Source organism: Rutilus rutilus (genome assembly GCF_951802725.1).
Source record: "Rutilus rutilus genome assembly, chromosome: 17".
Lineage (NCBI taxonomy): Eukaryota > Metazoa > Chordata > Actinopteri > Cypriniformes > Leuciscidae > Rutilus > Rutilus rutilus.
Window position 1 is genome coordinate 20,852,616 of NC_140230.1, and position 18,324 is coordinate 20,870,939.

Consider the following 18,324-nt stretch of genomic DNA (forward strand, 5'->3'; position numbering starts at 1 on the left):
TTTTCCTCTTATTGATTCCAAAAATCTGGTTGGTGAACTAGTTTTTGGTCTCAATAAAACATGAGGCATCATATGAAAGTATCTTTGTAAAAAAAGAGCTTGAACTGAACTTCAATCATTAAGTTGGCTTGAGAAAGCCAACTTACTGATATTGTACTTAAACTTATTATTCTTCTGAGACTAAAAATTTCTATATGTAAGTCCTCCTAGAGCTTTAACTCTACATACTCCAAACTCGGCTCAGACACTCAAACTTTTCTGACTAAGTGTGCTATCTATTTTCAGACTGATCGGACTTACGGTTTTCCTAAAAATGACGATCAAAACTCGAAAAAACTCATTCAAAAACTCCCATTGACTTACATTGGGGAGTTCTAAAAAATTCAAACCGACAAAAATTTAAATCTAAACACCTTGAAGACTAAACCAAACTGCCGTTCTATATACTATATGAGCCATTGAGACTCATTTAAACAAATAAACTCATCCATCTATCTACTTCAAACTACTTTAAACTTTAAACTATCTATCTATCTCTTTTTAACTAATCCATCTTTCTTTCTAACTTATCCATCTTTCTTTCTAATTAATCTATCTTTCTTTCTAACTAATCCATCTTTCTTTCTTTCTTTCTTTCTTTCTTTCTTTCTAATCTATCTATCTTTCTTTCTAACTTATTCATCTTTCTTTCTCTCTAATTAATCTATCTTTCTCTCTAACTAATCCATCTTTCTTTCTTTCTTTCTTTCTTTCTTTCTTTCTTTCTTTCTTTCTTTCTTTCTTTCTTTCTTTCTTTCTTTCTTTCTTTCTAACTAACTAATATTTCCTTCATTCTTTCTAACTAATCTATCTTTCTTTCTTTCTTTCTTTCTTTCTTTCTTTCTAACTACTCTCTTTCTTTCTTTCTTTCTTTCTTTCTAACTAATCTTTCTTTCTAACCTTTTTATCTTTCTAACCTATCTTTCTTTCTTTCTTTCTAACTAATCTTTCCTTCATTCTTTTCTAACTGATCTTTCTTTCTTTCTTTCTTTCTTACTACTCTTTTTCTTTCTCTTTCTTTCTTTCTTTCTTTCTTTCTTTCTTTCTTTCTTTCTTTCTAACTTATCCATCTTTCTTTCTTTCTAATTAATCTATCTTTCTTTCTAACTAATCCATCTTTCTTTCTTTTGTTCTTTCTTTCTTTCTTTCTTTCTTTCTTTCTTTCTTTCTTTCTTTCAACCTTTTTATCTTTCTAACCTATCTTTCTTTCTTTCTTACTAATCTTTCCTTCATTCTTTCTAACTAATCTTTCTCTTTCTTTCTTTCTTTTTCTTTCTTTCTTTCTTTCTTTCTTTCTTTCTTTCTTTCTAACTACTCTTTTTCTTTCTTTCTTTCTCTTTCTTTCTTTCTTTCTTTCTTTCTTTCTTTCTTTCTTTCTAACTTTCTTTCTAACTAACTAATCTTTCCTTCATTCTTTCTAACTAATCTTTTCTCTTTCTTTCTTTCTTTCTTTCTTTCTTTCTTTCTTTCTTTCTTTCTTTCTTTCTTTCTTTCTTTCTTTCTTTCTTTCTAACTAATCTTTCTTTCTAACTAATCTTTCTTTCTAACCTATCTTTCTTTCTTTCTAACTAACTAATCTTTCCTTCATTCTTTCTAACTAATCTTTTTCTTTCTTTCTTTCTTTCTTTCTTTCTTTCTTTCTTTCTTTCTTTCTTTCTTTCTTTCTTTCTAACTACTCTTTTTCTTTCTTTCTTTCTTTCTTTCTTTCTTTCTTTCTTTCTTTCTTTCTTTCTTTCTTTCTTTCTTTCGAACTAATCTTTCTTTCTAACCTTTTTATCTTTCTAACCTATCTTTCTTTCTTTCTTTGTGTTAAATAATGCCAAGATCATGCTAAGAACTCTATAAAAACTCCATAGTAACCATCTGTGACAACTAACCAACCACTCAAAATACTTTAAACTACTTTTAAATACTTTAAACTTCAAACTACTTTAAACTTCAAACTACTTTAAACTTCAAACTACTTCAAACTAATTTAAACTTCAAACTTCTTCAAACTTTCTGGTCCGACTTTATCAAGCCAACTTAAAGTTTGTCTCGACGAACTTTCGCATCTAGTTTATTCTCATATTGTTCGAAACCCACATGACTTTCTTTAGTGTCACATACAAAGGAAAAAGAAAGCTTGATCTGCATTCATTGTAATTGCTTAGAGAAGAGCGACCAATGCAAGTCTTCAAACTTGAATGATGAATAAATGAAGGATGGAGGGAAATTTTCATTTCTAACAGAACTAATCCTTTATATTCCCTGTTTCTCATACCAGGCCAAGACTGCAGGCTCAGAGGAAGTTTGCTCAGTCTCATCCCTGTTCTCCCAATGCCACCCCGCTGAAAGCGCTGGAGGCCATGCCCCCAAGCCCAGCCGCCCCGCACAACCATCTCACAAGACGCAAACCCAAAACTGAAGACTTCCTCAACTTCCTCTGTCTAAGAGGTGGGTCTGCTCTCCTTCTATCTTTGTCTGTCTTCATTTTCTCACTCTCTCAACTCTTAAAATGTTTACAGACTCCATAATTCTTTGCCTCTGGGCAGTGCACATTCACCTCTCACATGGGAGACTCGGTTATTACTGGCAAACACTTGTGTGACTCTCTCGTGTGTGCTGAAGTTATTTACAGTGTTTGTGTCTTGGCTGATCTCCCAGTGTGCATTTTCAATTCAATTTGGACCCTTCCAGTAAGCGAGTCAAAGGTGACAATGGCAAGGAAGAGCTCCAGAAGATGTTTAAGTAGATGAGGGATGTCTTCTTGTCCATGTTTGCTTGTTTAATATTCGTGTGGAGTGGAACTATGGTCCAATGGGATTTCAGTGTGGGCGGAGCTGTTATACTATTCGAGTTCATAGGGAGAATTAATTCGAAAATAAATTTAGATTCTGGTTTATACATGAAGGTTGCTTTTTTTTTTTTTTAAGAGCAAGTTTGTTATCCCGATCCTTAATATCTGTTAAGCAAACAGAATATTCCTGGTCAGTTTAGCTTTAGACGGGTTGCATATGGATGTTGAAGATGTTATGAGAAAGAGCATCAGTAAATATGTTTACAATATGAATAATAAAAATCCTAACTACCATAATAAACAAAAACGATTTTGGGTGATATTTTGAGTTTACTTCTGGTTTTGACCAGTGCTGTTATTGTTAACTAAAACAATTAGGAGTTGTTTTTATTAATTGAAATAAAGCTGAAATAAATTTGAAATATACATTTTAGATGAAATACACGAAAGAAAACTAACTGAAGTAAAAGTAAATTTGAAGTAATACTATTACTAAACTAGAACTGAAAAATAAAATAAATAGACATGTAATATAAATAAAAATGACAAATTTTTTTTTAGATTTATCCAATAAAAAAAAAAAAAAACATAGTTTAAGGTGTTTACATGACCTTGTGGGACAGGACTCAAGCAATTAAGAATAATTGGCTAGTGTAAATTTGTGCATGTAAACAATGATGGTATTTGTGACAGCTATAAATTCTGCTGCAGTCCTTCATCCTTTTTCATCTCGTGGCAGAACAAACACAGAGGACACAAATCGAGTCATACTTTCTCGTATTCTCTCTCCTTTCCCACTCCTTTGAAATGGTTGACTTTCTCCATCTCTCTTCTCTCTCGCATACGTCTGTGTAAAGACAGGAAACAGACTGATTGGATTTGCCATGGACTCTTTGGCTAAGAGCAAAGTGGGTTAATGGATTTTCGAACATAAAGAATTTTTTTTTCCCAGTCTCCATTCGTCCCTGTCATCATATCAAACCTCTTTTCATTATTTCGTTAGAACTGAGCACAAATGTAAATGATAGAGTGGAATTGTGGATCAGTTTATGGATTTTTTAAATATAACCAGAGCTTGTAGTGTCACATAAGTCAAGGATGATTTAAGCCATAACTCAGACGCAGCGGCAGCTGGTGTTTCTCATGAGTGGGGAAGCTCAGATGTCACTTATCAATGTGCATTAAAATCTTTTTTATTTTATTGTGGTGTCTGCTTCTAAAAGCTCCTTCTTGAACTACTAAACAGTGAAAATATTTGCCATGTTCAAACCTGCATTTATATCATTTACTTTTGAGACATTTACTTTTAATTGGACATGTTATGTCCATGACTTCTATTTCAAACAAATGGTTTCACACAAAAAATCAACATTAATAATAAGACATTTCATGAGCATCAATAGAATGATTTCTGAAGGATCATGTGGCTGCTGAAAATTCAGCTTTGGCATCACAGGTATAAATTACATTAAAAAATATTTTAATGCAGAAAATAGTTACAACTTTACTGTTTTTACTGTATTTTTAATCAAATAAATGCAGTTTAATTTTTTTTTTTAAATATACCAGCCCCAAATTTTGAATGGTAGTAATAAAATTATTCATTTTATTCAATTTTTTATGAAATATATAATGTTATTACTACCATTCCAAAGTTTGTGGCTGGTATTATTTATATATATATATTGGTTTGTTTCCAACCAAGCTAGTGATGACTGAATGAAATGACTGAAATTCCTTTTTTTAGTTCCCCCTTTAGCCTGTCTCTCTCTCTCTCACTCTCCATCAGCCCATAAGGGACAGAAGTAAAAACAGATTTGGGTTCACAAAAATCCTCAAGCAATGTCACACATTGCTTCGAGAAAGAATTCATATCAGAGGATGACATGAGTCGTGATGTTCGTCTCTTTCCAAAAATAATAGGGTACTTGGACTTGGAAACACAGACCTCTTTCCTATACAGATTCCAAAATGATTCATGTTAAATAGAGAGTTGAATACTTTATCATATCAAATCATCAGCTGTATTACTGTAGAGTAGTATTGTGAGATGAAAATCACATTCATTAATATTCACTCTGAAATGGCTCTTCAAAATCTCAGGGCATTATCAGAGAGGAATTGAAGAATCATTCAGTTGCCTCTTGAGATGTAAACAATAGGCAATGGGTCAAAGCCCGCAGGAGCCCTTATTAAAGCCCTTGATGATGGAGGACTGGCCTAAAGAGCCTTTCTCCTTAATCTAGGGGGCCCAAAAATCCTTTCTTTCACAATTCGGCTCAGCTCCCATTTCACCTGGATATTATAGCTCGCCGTCCACAACCAGTCGCTAATAAGGTTTCACATAGTTCATTTCTATTGATCTCAAATAATGGCATATATGAACAGGTTGCAATATAAATGTAACACTCTATTGGTCATTGTGGTTTGAGAAGTGGATTGATTCAAAAGCAGCCGGGCCACTTCTCCTCTCTATTTCTCTCCAGTTGGCCCCATTTCCCACCCCCTCCTCAAGCGCACATATGTGACCCTGGATCACAAAACCAGTCACAAGTAGCACGGGTATATTTGTGGCAATAGCCAACAATACATTGTATGGGTATAAGTTATCGATTTTATGCCAAAAATATTAAGGATATTAAGTAAAGATCATGTTCCATGAAAATATTTGGTAAATTTCCTACCATAAATATATAAAACATTAATATTTTTTGTGAGTGGATGCAGCACAATCACAAACATACATGGACAACTGCACCCTCAGATTCCAGATTTTCAAATAGTTGTATCTCAGCCAAATCTTGTCCTATCCTAACAAACATACATCAACGGAATAAATCGGAATAAATAAATGTATAAATCTCAATGTAAAAAAAAATTTACCCATGTGACTGGTTTTGTGATCCAGGGTCACATATATACACACACACACACTCTCTCTCTCTCTCTCTCTCTCTCTCTCTCTCTCTCGCTCTCTCTCTCACACACACACACACACACACGCACACACACACACTCACTCACACACACACACACACACACACACACACACACACACACACACACACACACACACACACACACACACACACACACACACACACACACACACACACACACACACACACACACACACACACAATCACATGCTATGGCACATGCAAGCACTCAGTGACTCTGGTGCAGATAAATGGCTATTGAGGGAATGTGGAATAAAGCTTGTGAACAGGCTCTCCATTGTGAGCACTGAACCCTTCAGTGAGGATCAGTAGCACATGCGATGAGCACTAGACTGGACCACTCTACCGTCACTATCAACGCCTCTTTCTTACAGTGCTGGGACAGTGAAGTTAAACAGGATAAGCAGCTTTGCACAGTGCACAAATACACACTAGAGTTTTAGGAACACAGAAACTTATTATATTTGATAGATTAAAGCAAAAGTAAAAAAAAAAAAGGTAATTGGTTACTTACCATCACGTCATTACAAATCGGTATGACTTTCTTTCTACTGCGGAACAAATAACAATTTGAAAAGTTTCCTTCATACCTTGAAAGTCAGTGAGGTCCTGTGTTTTGGACTATCATTATGCGTTGCTATTCAAAAGTTTGGGGTTGGAAATATAATAAAAAAATGCTTTAAGAAGTCTCTTATGCTCACCAAGGCTGCATTTATTTGATTAGTAAAAGCAGTAATATTGTGAAATAATATTTTAACGATTTTCTATTTTGATATATAAAATGTAATTTAGTCTGTGCTGGCAAAGCAACATTTTCAGCATCATTACTCCAGTCTTCAGTGTCACATGATCCTTTAGAAATCAGTGTCACATGATCCTTTAGAAATCACTCTAATATGCTGATTTGCTGCTCAAGAAACATCTCTTATTATTATCAATGTTGAAAGCAGTTGTGCAGCTTACTATTTTTATGGAAACAGTGGTACATTTTAAAAGATTTCTTTATGAATAGAAAGATCAAAAGAATATTATTTTAATAAAATTAAATTTTGTAACAAAAACTAATGTCACTTTTTGTAAATGTAATTTTAATAGCTAAAGATTTTTTTTTTTTTTTTTTTATTAATAAATAAACACATTTTTTTACTGACCCCAAACTTTGGAACGGTAGTGTATGAACAAACATTTTTTAAAATATTTTCTTTGGCATGCCAGAGAAGACCGTAAGTCATACAGGTTCGAAACAATGTGAGAGCGAGTAAATGAAGACATCATTTTCATTTTTGTGTGAAATATCCCTTCAAGGACTACTAGGTTTCTTTCAAAGCAAGATATGTGGAGATTTAATCTTTTTTAATCTCGGCTGGTAGCCATTACTACCGTTCTGTTCTGTTTATATTTCTTTCTCTCTTTCTCTCTCTCTCTCTCTCTGCATGACACTTACTCACTTTGTCTTTACCCTTTCTCATTGGTTCAGGCTCTGCTGCATTGCCCAGCAACATGGCATACTTTGGTAGTGCTAAGGATGATGAAGATGATGAAGACGAGGAAGAGGATGAGGAGGAAGAAGACAGTGCTAGCAATGCCCCTGCTTCCTGCCAGTCCACTCCTCGCAAGAGCAAAGGACATAACAAATGCATCGCCAACGGTCATGGTACTTACACCCCTGAAACACTCCATCCATTGGATAGTTAAAGTGTGTGAATAACCACAAACACACACACTTATTCTCATAAACTTTATCTTGCTTTGCGTTTTATAATCCTTTTTACTTAAAATAGCAATTTACAGTCCATTTTACTGTGTAGCATGTGTAGTGTATTATTGCACTGCCAGTAGCAGACAGCCTGGACATTTGGTTCCATTTAAGGACCCCAGTGAGGTGAGTTATGGGCCGGCCTCTTTCCACACCATACAGTTAATGAGCCGTGACTATACACAGCCCTCACTGTCAGATTGCCTACATTTGCTGTATACCATCCATATAACACAAGGTATTCAACGTCTGAGAATGCACACATGCAAAAAAAACAAAGACATGATTATAATATAATATAAAACATTCAAAAGTGTGGGGTATGATTTAAAAAACAAACAAAAAATGCTTTAAGCAAGCAAGAATGCACTCAATTGATCAGTAAAGACATTGATAATGTTAGAAGATTTCTATTTCAAACAAATTCTGTTCTTTTGAACTTTCTTTTTATCAAAGAATACTGAAAAAGTTCCACAAAAACATTAAGCAGCACAACTGGTTTTCAACATTGATTTATAATCAGAAATGTTTCTTGAGTAGCAAATCAGCATATGAGACTGCTCATATGAAAATTCAGCTTTGCCATCACAGCTACACATTATTGTAAATGTATAAAATTTATTGTAAATTTAAATTGTAATGTTTACTGTTTTACTGTATTTTTGATCAATTAAATGCAGCCTTGGTGAACATGAGACTTCTTTCAAAACATTAAAACATCTTATCGACCCCAAAACTTTGAATGGTTGAACATATATTTGACATTTATTTGATTTAGTTTCATTTAAAAAAAAGAAATTAATTTTAAAAAGAATTCACAGTAAATATTTAATATAAGTGTATACATTTCAGTGTTAAAAGATAAGTTGTGCTACAAATATTCCATATATGATATATTTGTGTGTATTGATGATTATTTTCACATTCATTTGGATTATTTGTGACTCCATTAGTCACTGTGCTCATTTTCCTCTCTCTCTTGAGATTTGCGTACTAATTATAGCTAACAGATTAAAACAGGCCATGCTGAATTTAGCTGAGATTCCATTTAATAAAATGCTGAATGCCACTCTGGTCTCGTGTTTTGAGTTCTTGAGGCCCATTTCAGTCTCTGGGTTTGTAACCAGACCCTGTTACCGACTCAGCAAAATCTGCAGTGTAATCTGACACCTCAGTAACCCAATATTGCTCCACATACTGGACACATGTCTGAGGGGCTCCTGACAAACTACAACCACACAACCGTCACCTCGCTGGAGCTTCGAGGTCAGATTGGACCTTAAGGATAAACAGTGTCTGTGTCCAAAACTGGGAACAGCTTTCAGGGTCTATTTTAGATTATTCCTCTCAAACGCGTCCCATCATTTTGAGATCTATGGAACACTAAGATTTTGCACAAGTTTGCGCCGTGTGTCATGCCTGTATGTGGGATATGTTTCTGAAAGAGAACTCTCTGTGCATACTAATGAAATTGGGAGTCGTATTGAGCATCCATACTTTATAATGAAACCAGAACCACGTCTCCTTATATATTGTACGAGAACACATGCTAAATATGACGCTTTTATGTGCGCCATTGGCCGAGCTCCAAACTGTTTGAATGATAAGCTGGTCCCTCTAGAAGCTTTCATTTTGTAAAGTGACCCAAAGAGCATTTCAATACTTGTTTAGTGTTTTGCTGCTAACATTAGACTCTCTGTTCAGTTCACCATCTGTTTAGCTAATGGAGGCTCACAACTTTGAAAACTTTGCTTCTTTTGTCCAACTTCAATGTGGGTGGCTCTCAGGAAGAATGAAAATCTGTTATAGTAGATTTTCACACAATATTAAGTTGTTCTTACAGTCAAAGCAGGGCATTAGTCTTTTAACACAGCTGTTTCTAAAAAGTGAGCATTTTTAGTGGCATTTAGTCATTTGTGTTACTGGGTTTCAGTGATTTATTGATGTTATTTTGAGAGCTATAAGCAGCTTTGCTGGTACAGTATTTGAGCTTTAAAATCCCATAAATTCTCATGTGTTCGACAAGGCCTCTATGCAGACTCTGTTAGCTGCTTGGCAGTCTTCTTTTATAAGAGCAATTTACAAGTCAAGTGCACAGAAAGTGGAACGCAGAGCAGTCAGGTACAGCAGGACCATTCAGCAGAAAGCCTCAAAAAACCCTGGGTCTTTTTTCCACTACAGTACTAAATCACCTGGTTTAGGTCACCTAGGAGGGAAACAATCAGTGCTTCGAATCACTGTGCACCCATAATGCACCCTGTAAAATAGACACAAATACATGTGGCAACTTTTATAATATGCCCAATTTTTGTTGTTTTCTTTTGAATTTTAGAAATTAAGTGTGCATACATACACTAAAAAAGTGAGCTAAAAGATTTAACATTAGATCTGTGCTGTGTGCTTCTCCTCTTCCAGTATTTAACGGGCAGGCGCGAGCTGCTGAGGAACACAGAGGCAGTTTGAGAGCCAGAGGGAGAGACCGGGTCCATGGGAAGGAGAAGAACTCTGTAGCATCAGTTAGGACGTCCACTACACACAATCTACGACCCAACAGGGCTGTACAAGAACAAAAACAACAGGTATGAGTAGATTTGTATTTTTTTTAACTTTTGTTACCATGAATATGCAAATTAGCCCCGCCTCCGCTCACTCGCGCCAGCTCAGAGATCCACTCTGTCAACTTATTGTAGTAAACGCGGCACAATGGTGTCGCTCTTTACAACGTCGGACACATAACGGTAATTAATATGTAATATAGACTATGTTATCAAACAGCTAATAATGTGTTGCTAATGTTACACAAACCTCAGTCTGCCTTCTAAAATCAGCATCCTTAGATATGCTTTGAACAACTCAGAACGTCAGTGGAGAAAGGGATATAGTTCATCATAACATCGTAATATACATCATACACCCGCTTAATCTACCCGATTTTTCATATCAACAGCAGAAATACCGGGATAAAATGGCTTCTCTTGAGACTCCCCTGCTTCACGACATAGTAATGATAGGCTAAAGCCCACTGGCACGTCGACGTGATTGGTTACAAGGTAGTTTGTGACATCAGAAACACCAGCGATTTCAAACCACGTCTTTAGATCACTGCAGTTTAAAAAGAGAAAATACTCAGCAATGGTGTTGACTTATGCTTTAAGAACAACCATGTGCAAATTTATATTAAAACCATCACATAGACATATAAACAACATTAAAAACTTGATTTTCACCAGTCAAGATAACAGGAAAATGAATTTGTGGTGACAGCAAAAATAGAAAAATAAATCAAAAGCATGGGCTGTTAGGGCTTTAAATGTATAACTGTTGAATATAATACATTTTATGACAGATTCTGCTATATATATATACCTTAAAATCCATTGTAGGAGCTACATAGCCAGCTTACAATAACACATTTTATAATTGAGAATCTCTTATTGTGGTAAGCTTTATTTTCATTAGTTGCAGTTATACACCACAACATATACTTAACTGATCTCTGAATGACCATTACTGTAAGTGAATGATGAATAATTGAAAATAAAAAAATAAAAATTGTTCCACTTACTAGATGCCATCTCCCCCCCCCCACACACACTATTACAACATTATATTCCAGTGCTTACAGTGTCATTTGCTTGTATTCCTGTCTGCTAATTCAGTCAGTTCAGACCAATGTGTGTGTTCATCAAAATTTCCTCCCCTCCTGCCAGAGCGTTCTATGGACTCAGAGCAACATACGGTTAGCTTTACCCTTCCCTACCATCCTGCAGCAGGCCTATAGCAACACATGATGTCATCTCTCCTCTACCCAACCCCCTCTCTCTCTCCTCACACAATCAAAACCAGTGGAGTGTGGAAGTACCACATACTCTGGACTATGTCCCATTTTTGTAAACATTAACTGTCTCTCTATGCGGTGGACCATTTGTAGATCTGTTGTGGTTTCTGTCAAGAACTTTGGTTTTTGAGACAAATTAATTTCCCCCCATCCCCCACCACATGCAGATGGAACATACATGGCCCAGGTCACGTGCGTGAGCTCCCTAAAGAATGAAAGAACTGCTCCACTGAGCCCCCTAGTGGAAGAATGTGGTCACTCTGAGAATGAATAATTGGAGTTTGCTGTTATATATTGAATTTGAGGAAGTAATGTGTGCTTCTTCTGTACAACAACACTCTCAGCCCTTGCCTTTAAATCATCAAAATGTCAAACTCATGTTGTAGCACAGGAAACCACAGTGTTTACTGTAGCTCTAACAGAGACAGGATCATGGTTTTGTTTCCCAGGGAATGCATGTACTGATTGAATGAGATGTAATTTATATTGGATAAACGTGTCAAATGCATACATTTAAAGATTAGGGTCAATGACGTGACACTCATTTTTAATATTAATATTACTAAAACTTGTCACATGTTTTAAACCAGATACAATAAAAAATTGAAAAATGACACAGCAGCTTGAAGTATGTTGTACAGTTTTGTACAGTGTAAATAAATGACATAACAAAACAATTCTTTTTGTCATCCCTCAGCCCTCCAAAATGAACGGAACATCGGGAGCCTCCGCTATCAGTACTAGGAAGACGAGAGAACTCCGTACTCCCCCGACCAAAGCTGTGAAATACCCCAAGGGCCACGTGACTTACACCAAAGCCAGACTGCTCAAAGAGGCCAAGCTCAGCCTGAGCGCGCACACACACACACAGACACACACACGCCACACCCACACGCCCTCCAACTCAGGAAAAGCCCAAACCAGCCACGCCAAGATGCAAAAACAGGGGCTATCACCAGCAATCGCTGGGAGGCTGTGTGGGACGGACACTTTCCCACCCAGACGAAACGGACTGAGACAGTCAAAGAGGCAGTTGGAGCTGGCCGGGGTTAGTCTGACTGGACCAGATGTCGAGGTTAAGAGGCTCAAACTGCAAGTGGTTCCCTTGGAGACACGGAGTAGGAAAGCAGCTCAGGAGACACCGGGATCAGGATCGCAGCGGCCCAAACGGGCCACGGCGGGGAAGCTCATGTTCACCAAACAAATGCACTGTAAAGCCACCGTTCTGGCCAAGAACAGCCCCACTACCTCAACACGAGACATTTCGAAACCAGCCAACTCCCCCGAACTATCAGAGACCCCCAAAACAAGCAATGCTCTAAAACAAGGCAATCCTTCTAATACGACTGAGTCCCTCAACTCAGCTGAGCCTAAAGAGCGAGGCCGGCGCAGTGCGGAGGTCACGGAGGTTCCCGTTTTCTATCCCGGCACACGCGAGTTCCAAGACCCGCTAGTTTACATGGAGTGTGTGCGGGGGCAAGCCGAGGCGTTCGGGGTGTACCGGGTTGTTCCGCCAGCGGGCTGGCATCCCGAGTGTAAGCTTAAAGAGGAGATGCGCTTCGTCTCGTACGTGCAGCATGTGCACAAGCTGGGCAGACGCTGGGGTCCGAATGTACAGCGGTTGGCCTGCATCAGGAGACACCTGCGGACACAAGGCATTAACATGGAAGAGCCTCCACTTATAGGTATGAAGTGCTGCACGAGATCCAAAGCAAAGTTTTGCGGGCATATTTGACAGTCTAAGTCTTGGGGAGTAACAAACTAAAACTAACTAGCGTGAGATAGCCTAGCTATATTGTAGTAGTGTAAGTAGTGTAGCTTTTCATATGTAACATGGGAAAGTCTGATTTATTGTAGTGAATCCATTCGTCCTCTCTATCAAATGTAGAATTTGACTGTATAGTAAATCAGTTTGCCTTAAATGCTTCTCTCTCACACATGTAGCATTGGAAAGTTTGATTCGTTTGTGGTGAATCGGTTCGTAAGAAACGGGGGAAAATATAAAGATTTGTCCATTAAAGGTATAGTTCACTTAAAAATGAAAATTCTGTCATCATTTACTCACCCTCAAGTTGTTTCAATCCTGTATGAATTTCTTTCTTCTGCTGAACACAAAAAGAAGATATTTTGAAGAATGTTGGTAACCAAACAGTTGATGGACCCCATTGACTTCCATAGTATTTTTCCTAACATTCTTCAAAATATCTTCTTTTTGCGTTCAGCAGAAGAAAGAAATTCATACAGGACTGAAACAACTTGAGGGTGAGTAAATGATGACAGAATTTTCATTTTTAAGTGAACTATTCCTTTAGTTTGAAACATTTTGAAAGTAGGAATTATTCTAGTGAATCAGTTTGTCGTAAACGCTCCTCTCTTTCATATGTAGCATTAGAAAGTCTTGATTCATTCTATTCGAATCTGTTTCCTCTAAATATTTTTTTAATAGGAGAAAATATGTCAAATGCTCCTGTTCATCACTGTTTTAATTAGGTTCTATTTTAGTTTATTTATTTATTTGTGTTTAGTGTGAATTTATCAGTTTAAGTTTAATGTTTGTTGTCACCCCAACGAAGATGTTTATTCATTACAAAACACTTATTTTTTTTATTTTTCAGAAAAATCTGATTTATTTATAAATTATATCATCACTTTAAATAAAAATAAAAATGAATTAATTTAAAAACTGCATTAATTCAATTTAAAACCAAATGTAAAACATTTGTCTACATTTGCATGTAGCTTAGATGCTGCAGTTTCAAAGTAGCTTTCTTAATACTGGTCAAAGGCATAACATGTTACACAGGGCCTGATATTTTTTTATTTATACCTAAATTGCATTACATTAAAGTATCTGTTAAATCCAGGCTTGAGTCATGGATTTGATCCATGTGTTAGCTCAGACAGTAAGTAGTGTGTTTTATACTGTATTAACATTCAGATCCGCGGCATCTCGCCTGTCTTCACTTGTATTTTAAATGCATATCTATTGGTCATTCAGTCATTGACCTGTCCCGTTTGGACAGATTAGTGAGCTCATGTTTGCGAGGGCAGCTTCCTTTGATGAGATTACACAGTGCATCTAGAGCCAAGACTTAGATAGACGTCTCAGTCTGGTCTCTTGTTGACTGAATGGGGAAAACCATCAGCGCCGCTGCCTTCTTGCCAACCTCAAATCCTTCTTTAGTTTCAATGTGCCACTCAAACAGCGACAAGTCTGGCACTACCATGAGCTGTTTGAATGCCTGTGACTAATGGGTAATGTGCGCACACATTTAGAGATAAAAGTGAAGCAAAATTAAAGAGACCGCAATATTGAGTGACCTATTTGTATTCTTTTTGCTTGCTGTTAGGCGGCTGCGAGCTGGACCTGGCCAGATTCTTCCAGATCCTAAATGAGATGGGGGGCATGCAGCAGGTGACAGACCTGAAGACGTGGGGCCGGCTCGCCGATCTGCTGGGCATCCCGCGCTCGGCTCAAGACCGGCTGGCCAAACTTCAGGAGGCGTACTGCCAGTACCTGCTCTCCTACGACTCCCTGTCACCAGCCCAGAGGGCCCAGTTGGAGAAGGAAGTGATGGCAGAGAAGGAGACCCTGGAGAGAAGAAGTGGGCCCCTAGAGGGCCAGGGAGACACATCCCAGCATGCCGCTCTTCTGCTTCCACGCTGCGAGCCCAAAAATGGTCTGGTGAACGGAGCGTTGCACCGGAGCGGAGCGCGCGAGCACCTCAGAGAGCTGGACCCCACGGCGAAAACCACCCGGCAGAGAAGACTAGAGAAGAGAGGGGAGGAAGAAGGGGTGATAAGTGAACAACACAAGTGCATATACAGGGTATATCTGCATACTTTTGGGATACACATTTGTGTTAAGCATCAGTCTTTGGTGTAGACGTTCAGTGTTTGTCTGTCGTTCTCAGGGGAAATCGTTCTCTTTGACAACGTTCTACAGGGCAGCCAGGAATACTATGAACATGTGCTTCAGCAAAGAGCCAGACACTGCTGAAGTTGAGGTATGCCTTCATGGTGACAAGCTATAGTTGGCTTTGATGAGCAGGAATCAGTGATTTGTTCCGGTCATGTTATGCCCTCTTCTGACTCTGTTGCTACAGAAGGAGTACTGGAGATTGGTCGAGGAAAAGGAATGCCATGTTGCTGTGCACTGTGGGAGAGTTGACACTAAGACTCATGGGAGTGGATTTCCTGTGGGCAAGTCTGAGCCATTTTCAAAGTAAGGGTTTAGAAAAATGTCAATATTTTTCAATAAGGTTGTATTTGTTAACATTACTTAATGCAACAGGTATCAATTACCAACTATATTTTTCATTTTAGTTCACACTTTTAAAGTGTTGTTTTATTAGATGCTATAATAAATCATTTTAAGTAAATTCAGGCATCTCAAGAATGATTATTAATTTTGACCACACCTTAAATTTAAAATCTTTGTATAAAAGTAAGCGAAATGAGCAGGCACGGGTCTGATATATTGTGCTATCAAAAATATGTTTTATATATATGTAAATTAACATCATTAACATTTATAATTTCTATTCTATTATAATTATAATACAAGTAATATTATTATCAAAATGAGCAAGTGCTTGAAAAATACAAACTTATAGTAAAATCTAGATAATTAAAAAAGAAAATGTTTTCATTTAACCCTGCTTTTGGTGCATAAAATATTGTTTGCATACCTTTGATTTGTTTGTCTTGTTAGGCATGGATGGAATCTTACTGTCCTTTCCAATAACTCAGGATCCATCTTACGTCATCTTGGTGCTGTGCCAGGTAAAGCCCCGAAACTTTCATGCGTACAATAAAACACCTTGATGATCAAGAGTTAAATTATATTCCCATACTAGATCATTTTGAATGGTTTGAATATTTTATCTGTAGGCATTCAGTACATTCTGTTTGTGTTTGTGTTTGCATGAAGGAGTGACCATCCCCTGGCTGAACATAGGCATGGTCTTTTCTACCTCGTGCTGGTGTCAGGACCAGAACAGCCTTCCGTATATCGATTACCTACACACTGGTGCTGACTGCATTTGGTAAGAGTTTAAAGTTTGTCATTCTTTACAGCTGGTATAAACTGAAACTATATGGCATATTCCAAAGTAAACGTGTCTCTTTTTCTTCAGGTACTGTATTCCAGCTGAAGAGAAATCAAAACTTGATAAAGTAGTACACACACTGCTACAAGCTAACGGCACTCCAGGGCTGGAGATGTTAGAGAGGAACATTATGGTAAGAGTTGAACATTGAAAATGGTGTACTTCTGGGTAACATTTTTTTCCACAGTGCCCTAGTTACACGTTACTGTAGTGAAAACTATAAATTATGCACGATTACATGCAACTAACTCTGAACTACAACCTAATCCTACCACTACAGTAAGTACCTGTAGTTAATTACTATTACTCAGTACTTAAATGTATAATTGCACTGTAACACGGACACTTTAAAATGAAGAGAAACCTACTTCTGGACTGCTTAGTCAAGTCAAGTCACCTTTATTTATACAGCGCTTTATACAACACAGATTGTTTCAAAGCAGCTTGACAGTGATAACAGGAAAATTATGCATTTCGGCTGTTGTTCAGCTGAAGTCAGTTCAGTGTTGATTCAGTTCCGTTGCAAAGGTCATCAATTATTTCATTTCATCTATAAAGCAGTTCTGCAAAAACTGATGTCATCGTCCAGCTCAGTACAGTTCTCATACAACAGGGTTAGTATAGTCAGATCAATAATATTGTTGGTATTAGTTTAGGTTTCTCTTAAAAGGATAGTTCACCCAAAAACAGACATTTGTCATCATTTACTCAACCTCATGTCTTAGATATTTTGAAGAACTGTTTTTGTCCATATAATGAAAGTATGATCCAAAACAACATTGGATCCCACTGACTTTAATTTAATCGAGACATTTTTCAAAATATCATCTTTTGTGTTCTGTAGAAAACTCAAAAATTGATGACGATGTTTATTTTTTGGACCCCACTGACATTGTATGGACAAAAAAAATATCATCATTCTAAATATCATCTTTTCTGCTCTGTAGATGGCTCTTCTTTTTTTTTTTTTGGTGAACACTACATTTACTGTCATTCTGTAATGAAAATGAGAATGTGGTTTGACGTGATGTTCAATGACAGATTTCTCCAGAGGTGCTCCGTCGAAAGGGGGTGAAAGTGTACCGGACAGTGCAACAGAGTGGTCAGTTCATGGTATGTTTCCCAGGGACCTTTGTGTCTAAGGTGTGTTGTGGCTACAGTGTCTCAGAGACTGTACACTTCGCCAACCCCCAGTGGATGAAACTGGGCTACGAGGCAGCTAAGGTGAGAGACTCGACGCATGGACGGACAAAGCCAGCTGGAACTTGACTTGGTTTAACTCAAATAGAGCTGTATTTTTGTAAGTGAGGTTTTGCCTAATTCCTGTGGGACTATGGCGCTTCCCCTGACTTTCACGATCGTGTGTGGTGTTTGCTTTGCAGGACCTTAAACGGCGTCGTATAGAGGAGCCTTTCTCCACAGAGAAACTGCTCTACCAGATCACTACATCCGAGCGGGACAACAAGCTGCTCATGAATGCAGTCTCCAGTCTCATCAAAGATCTCAGGTCTGTCTGAAACACATCCTACAGTCTGGTTTTGACTCCGAATTCCTTTCTTTGATGACCATTGTTTTTGTAATTGCATGTTGATTGAGGTTGTTTTTAGAGGTTCATCGATATTAAAATTCTGATTTTTATTTTTCTGACACAGATCATGGTTATTACCGTTAACTAAAAAAAATAATCATGAAATAATCATGAAATCTTTAAATAAAAAATGTAAACATATTATTTCAACATTTCTCATTTTCAGGGTTAAAGTACTAAAATAACTTAAACTAATGATTAAATTAAAACCACATAAAATGACAAAAAAATGTAATCTAATTCAAAATATTAA

General features: G+C 37.2%; 1 protein-coding gene across 4 annotated transcripts in view; it reads left to right on the plus strand.

Moving 5' to 3' along the window:
• The window catches only part of jarid2a (jumonji and AT-rich interaction domain containing 2a), a 37,158-nt gene that overhangs the window by 14,604 nt on the left and 4,230 nt on the right, over positions 1 to 18,324 (plus strand). The window contains exons 4-15 of one of the 4 annotated variants that reach the window (XR_014625020.1): positions 2,306 to 2,475; positions 7,256 to 7,432; positions 9,950 to 10,113; positions 12,070 to 13,057; positions 14,723 to 15,201; positions 15,287 to 15,379; positions 15,479 to 15,597; positions 16,087 to 16,157; positions 16,306 to 16,420; positions 16,511 to 16,616; positions 17,525 to 17,783; positions 17,866 to 17,990. Coding sequence is in view for 3 of the 4 variants with exons in the window: in XM_084385386.1 (XP_084241512.1) it covers positions 2,306 to 2,475; positions 7,256 to 7,432; positions 9,950 to 10,113; positions 12,070 to 13,057; positions 14,723 to 15,201; positions 15,287 to 15,379; positions 15,479 to 15,597; positions 16,087 to 16,157; positions 16,306 to 16,420; positions 16,511 to 16,616; positions 17,525 to 17,707; positions 17,866 to 17,990 (2,790 nt within the window). In the remaining variant the exon portion in view is untranslated. The remainder of the gene's footprint in view (positions 1 to 2,305; positions 2,476 to 7,255; positions 7,433 to 9,949; positions 10,114 to 12,069; positions 13,058 to 14,722; positions 15,202 to 15,286; positions 15,380 to 15,478; positions 15,598 to 16,086; positions 16,158 to 16,305; positions 16,421 to 16,510; positions 16,617 to 17,524; positions 17,784 to 17,865; positions 17,991 to 18,324) is intronic. The other 3 variants (XM_084385386.1, XM_084385387.1, XM_084385388.1) reach the window with 3 other exon arrangements.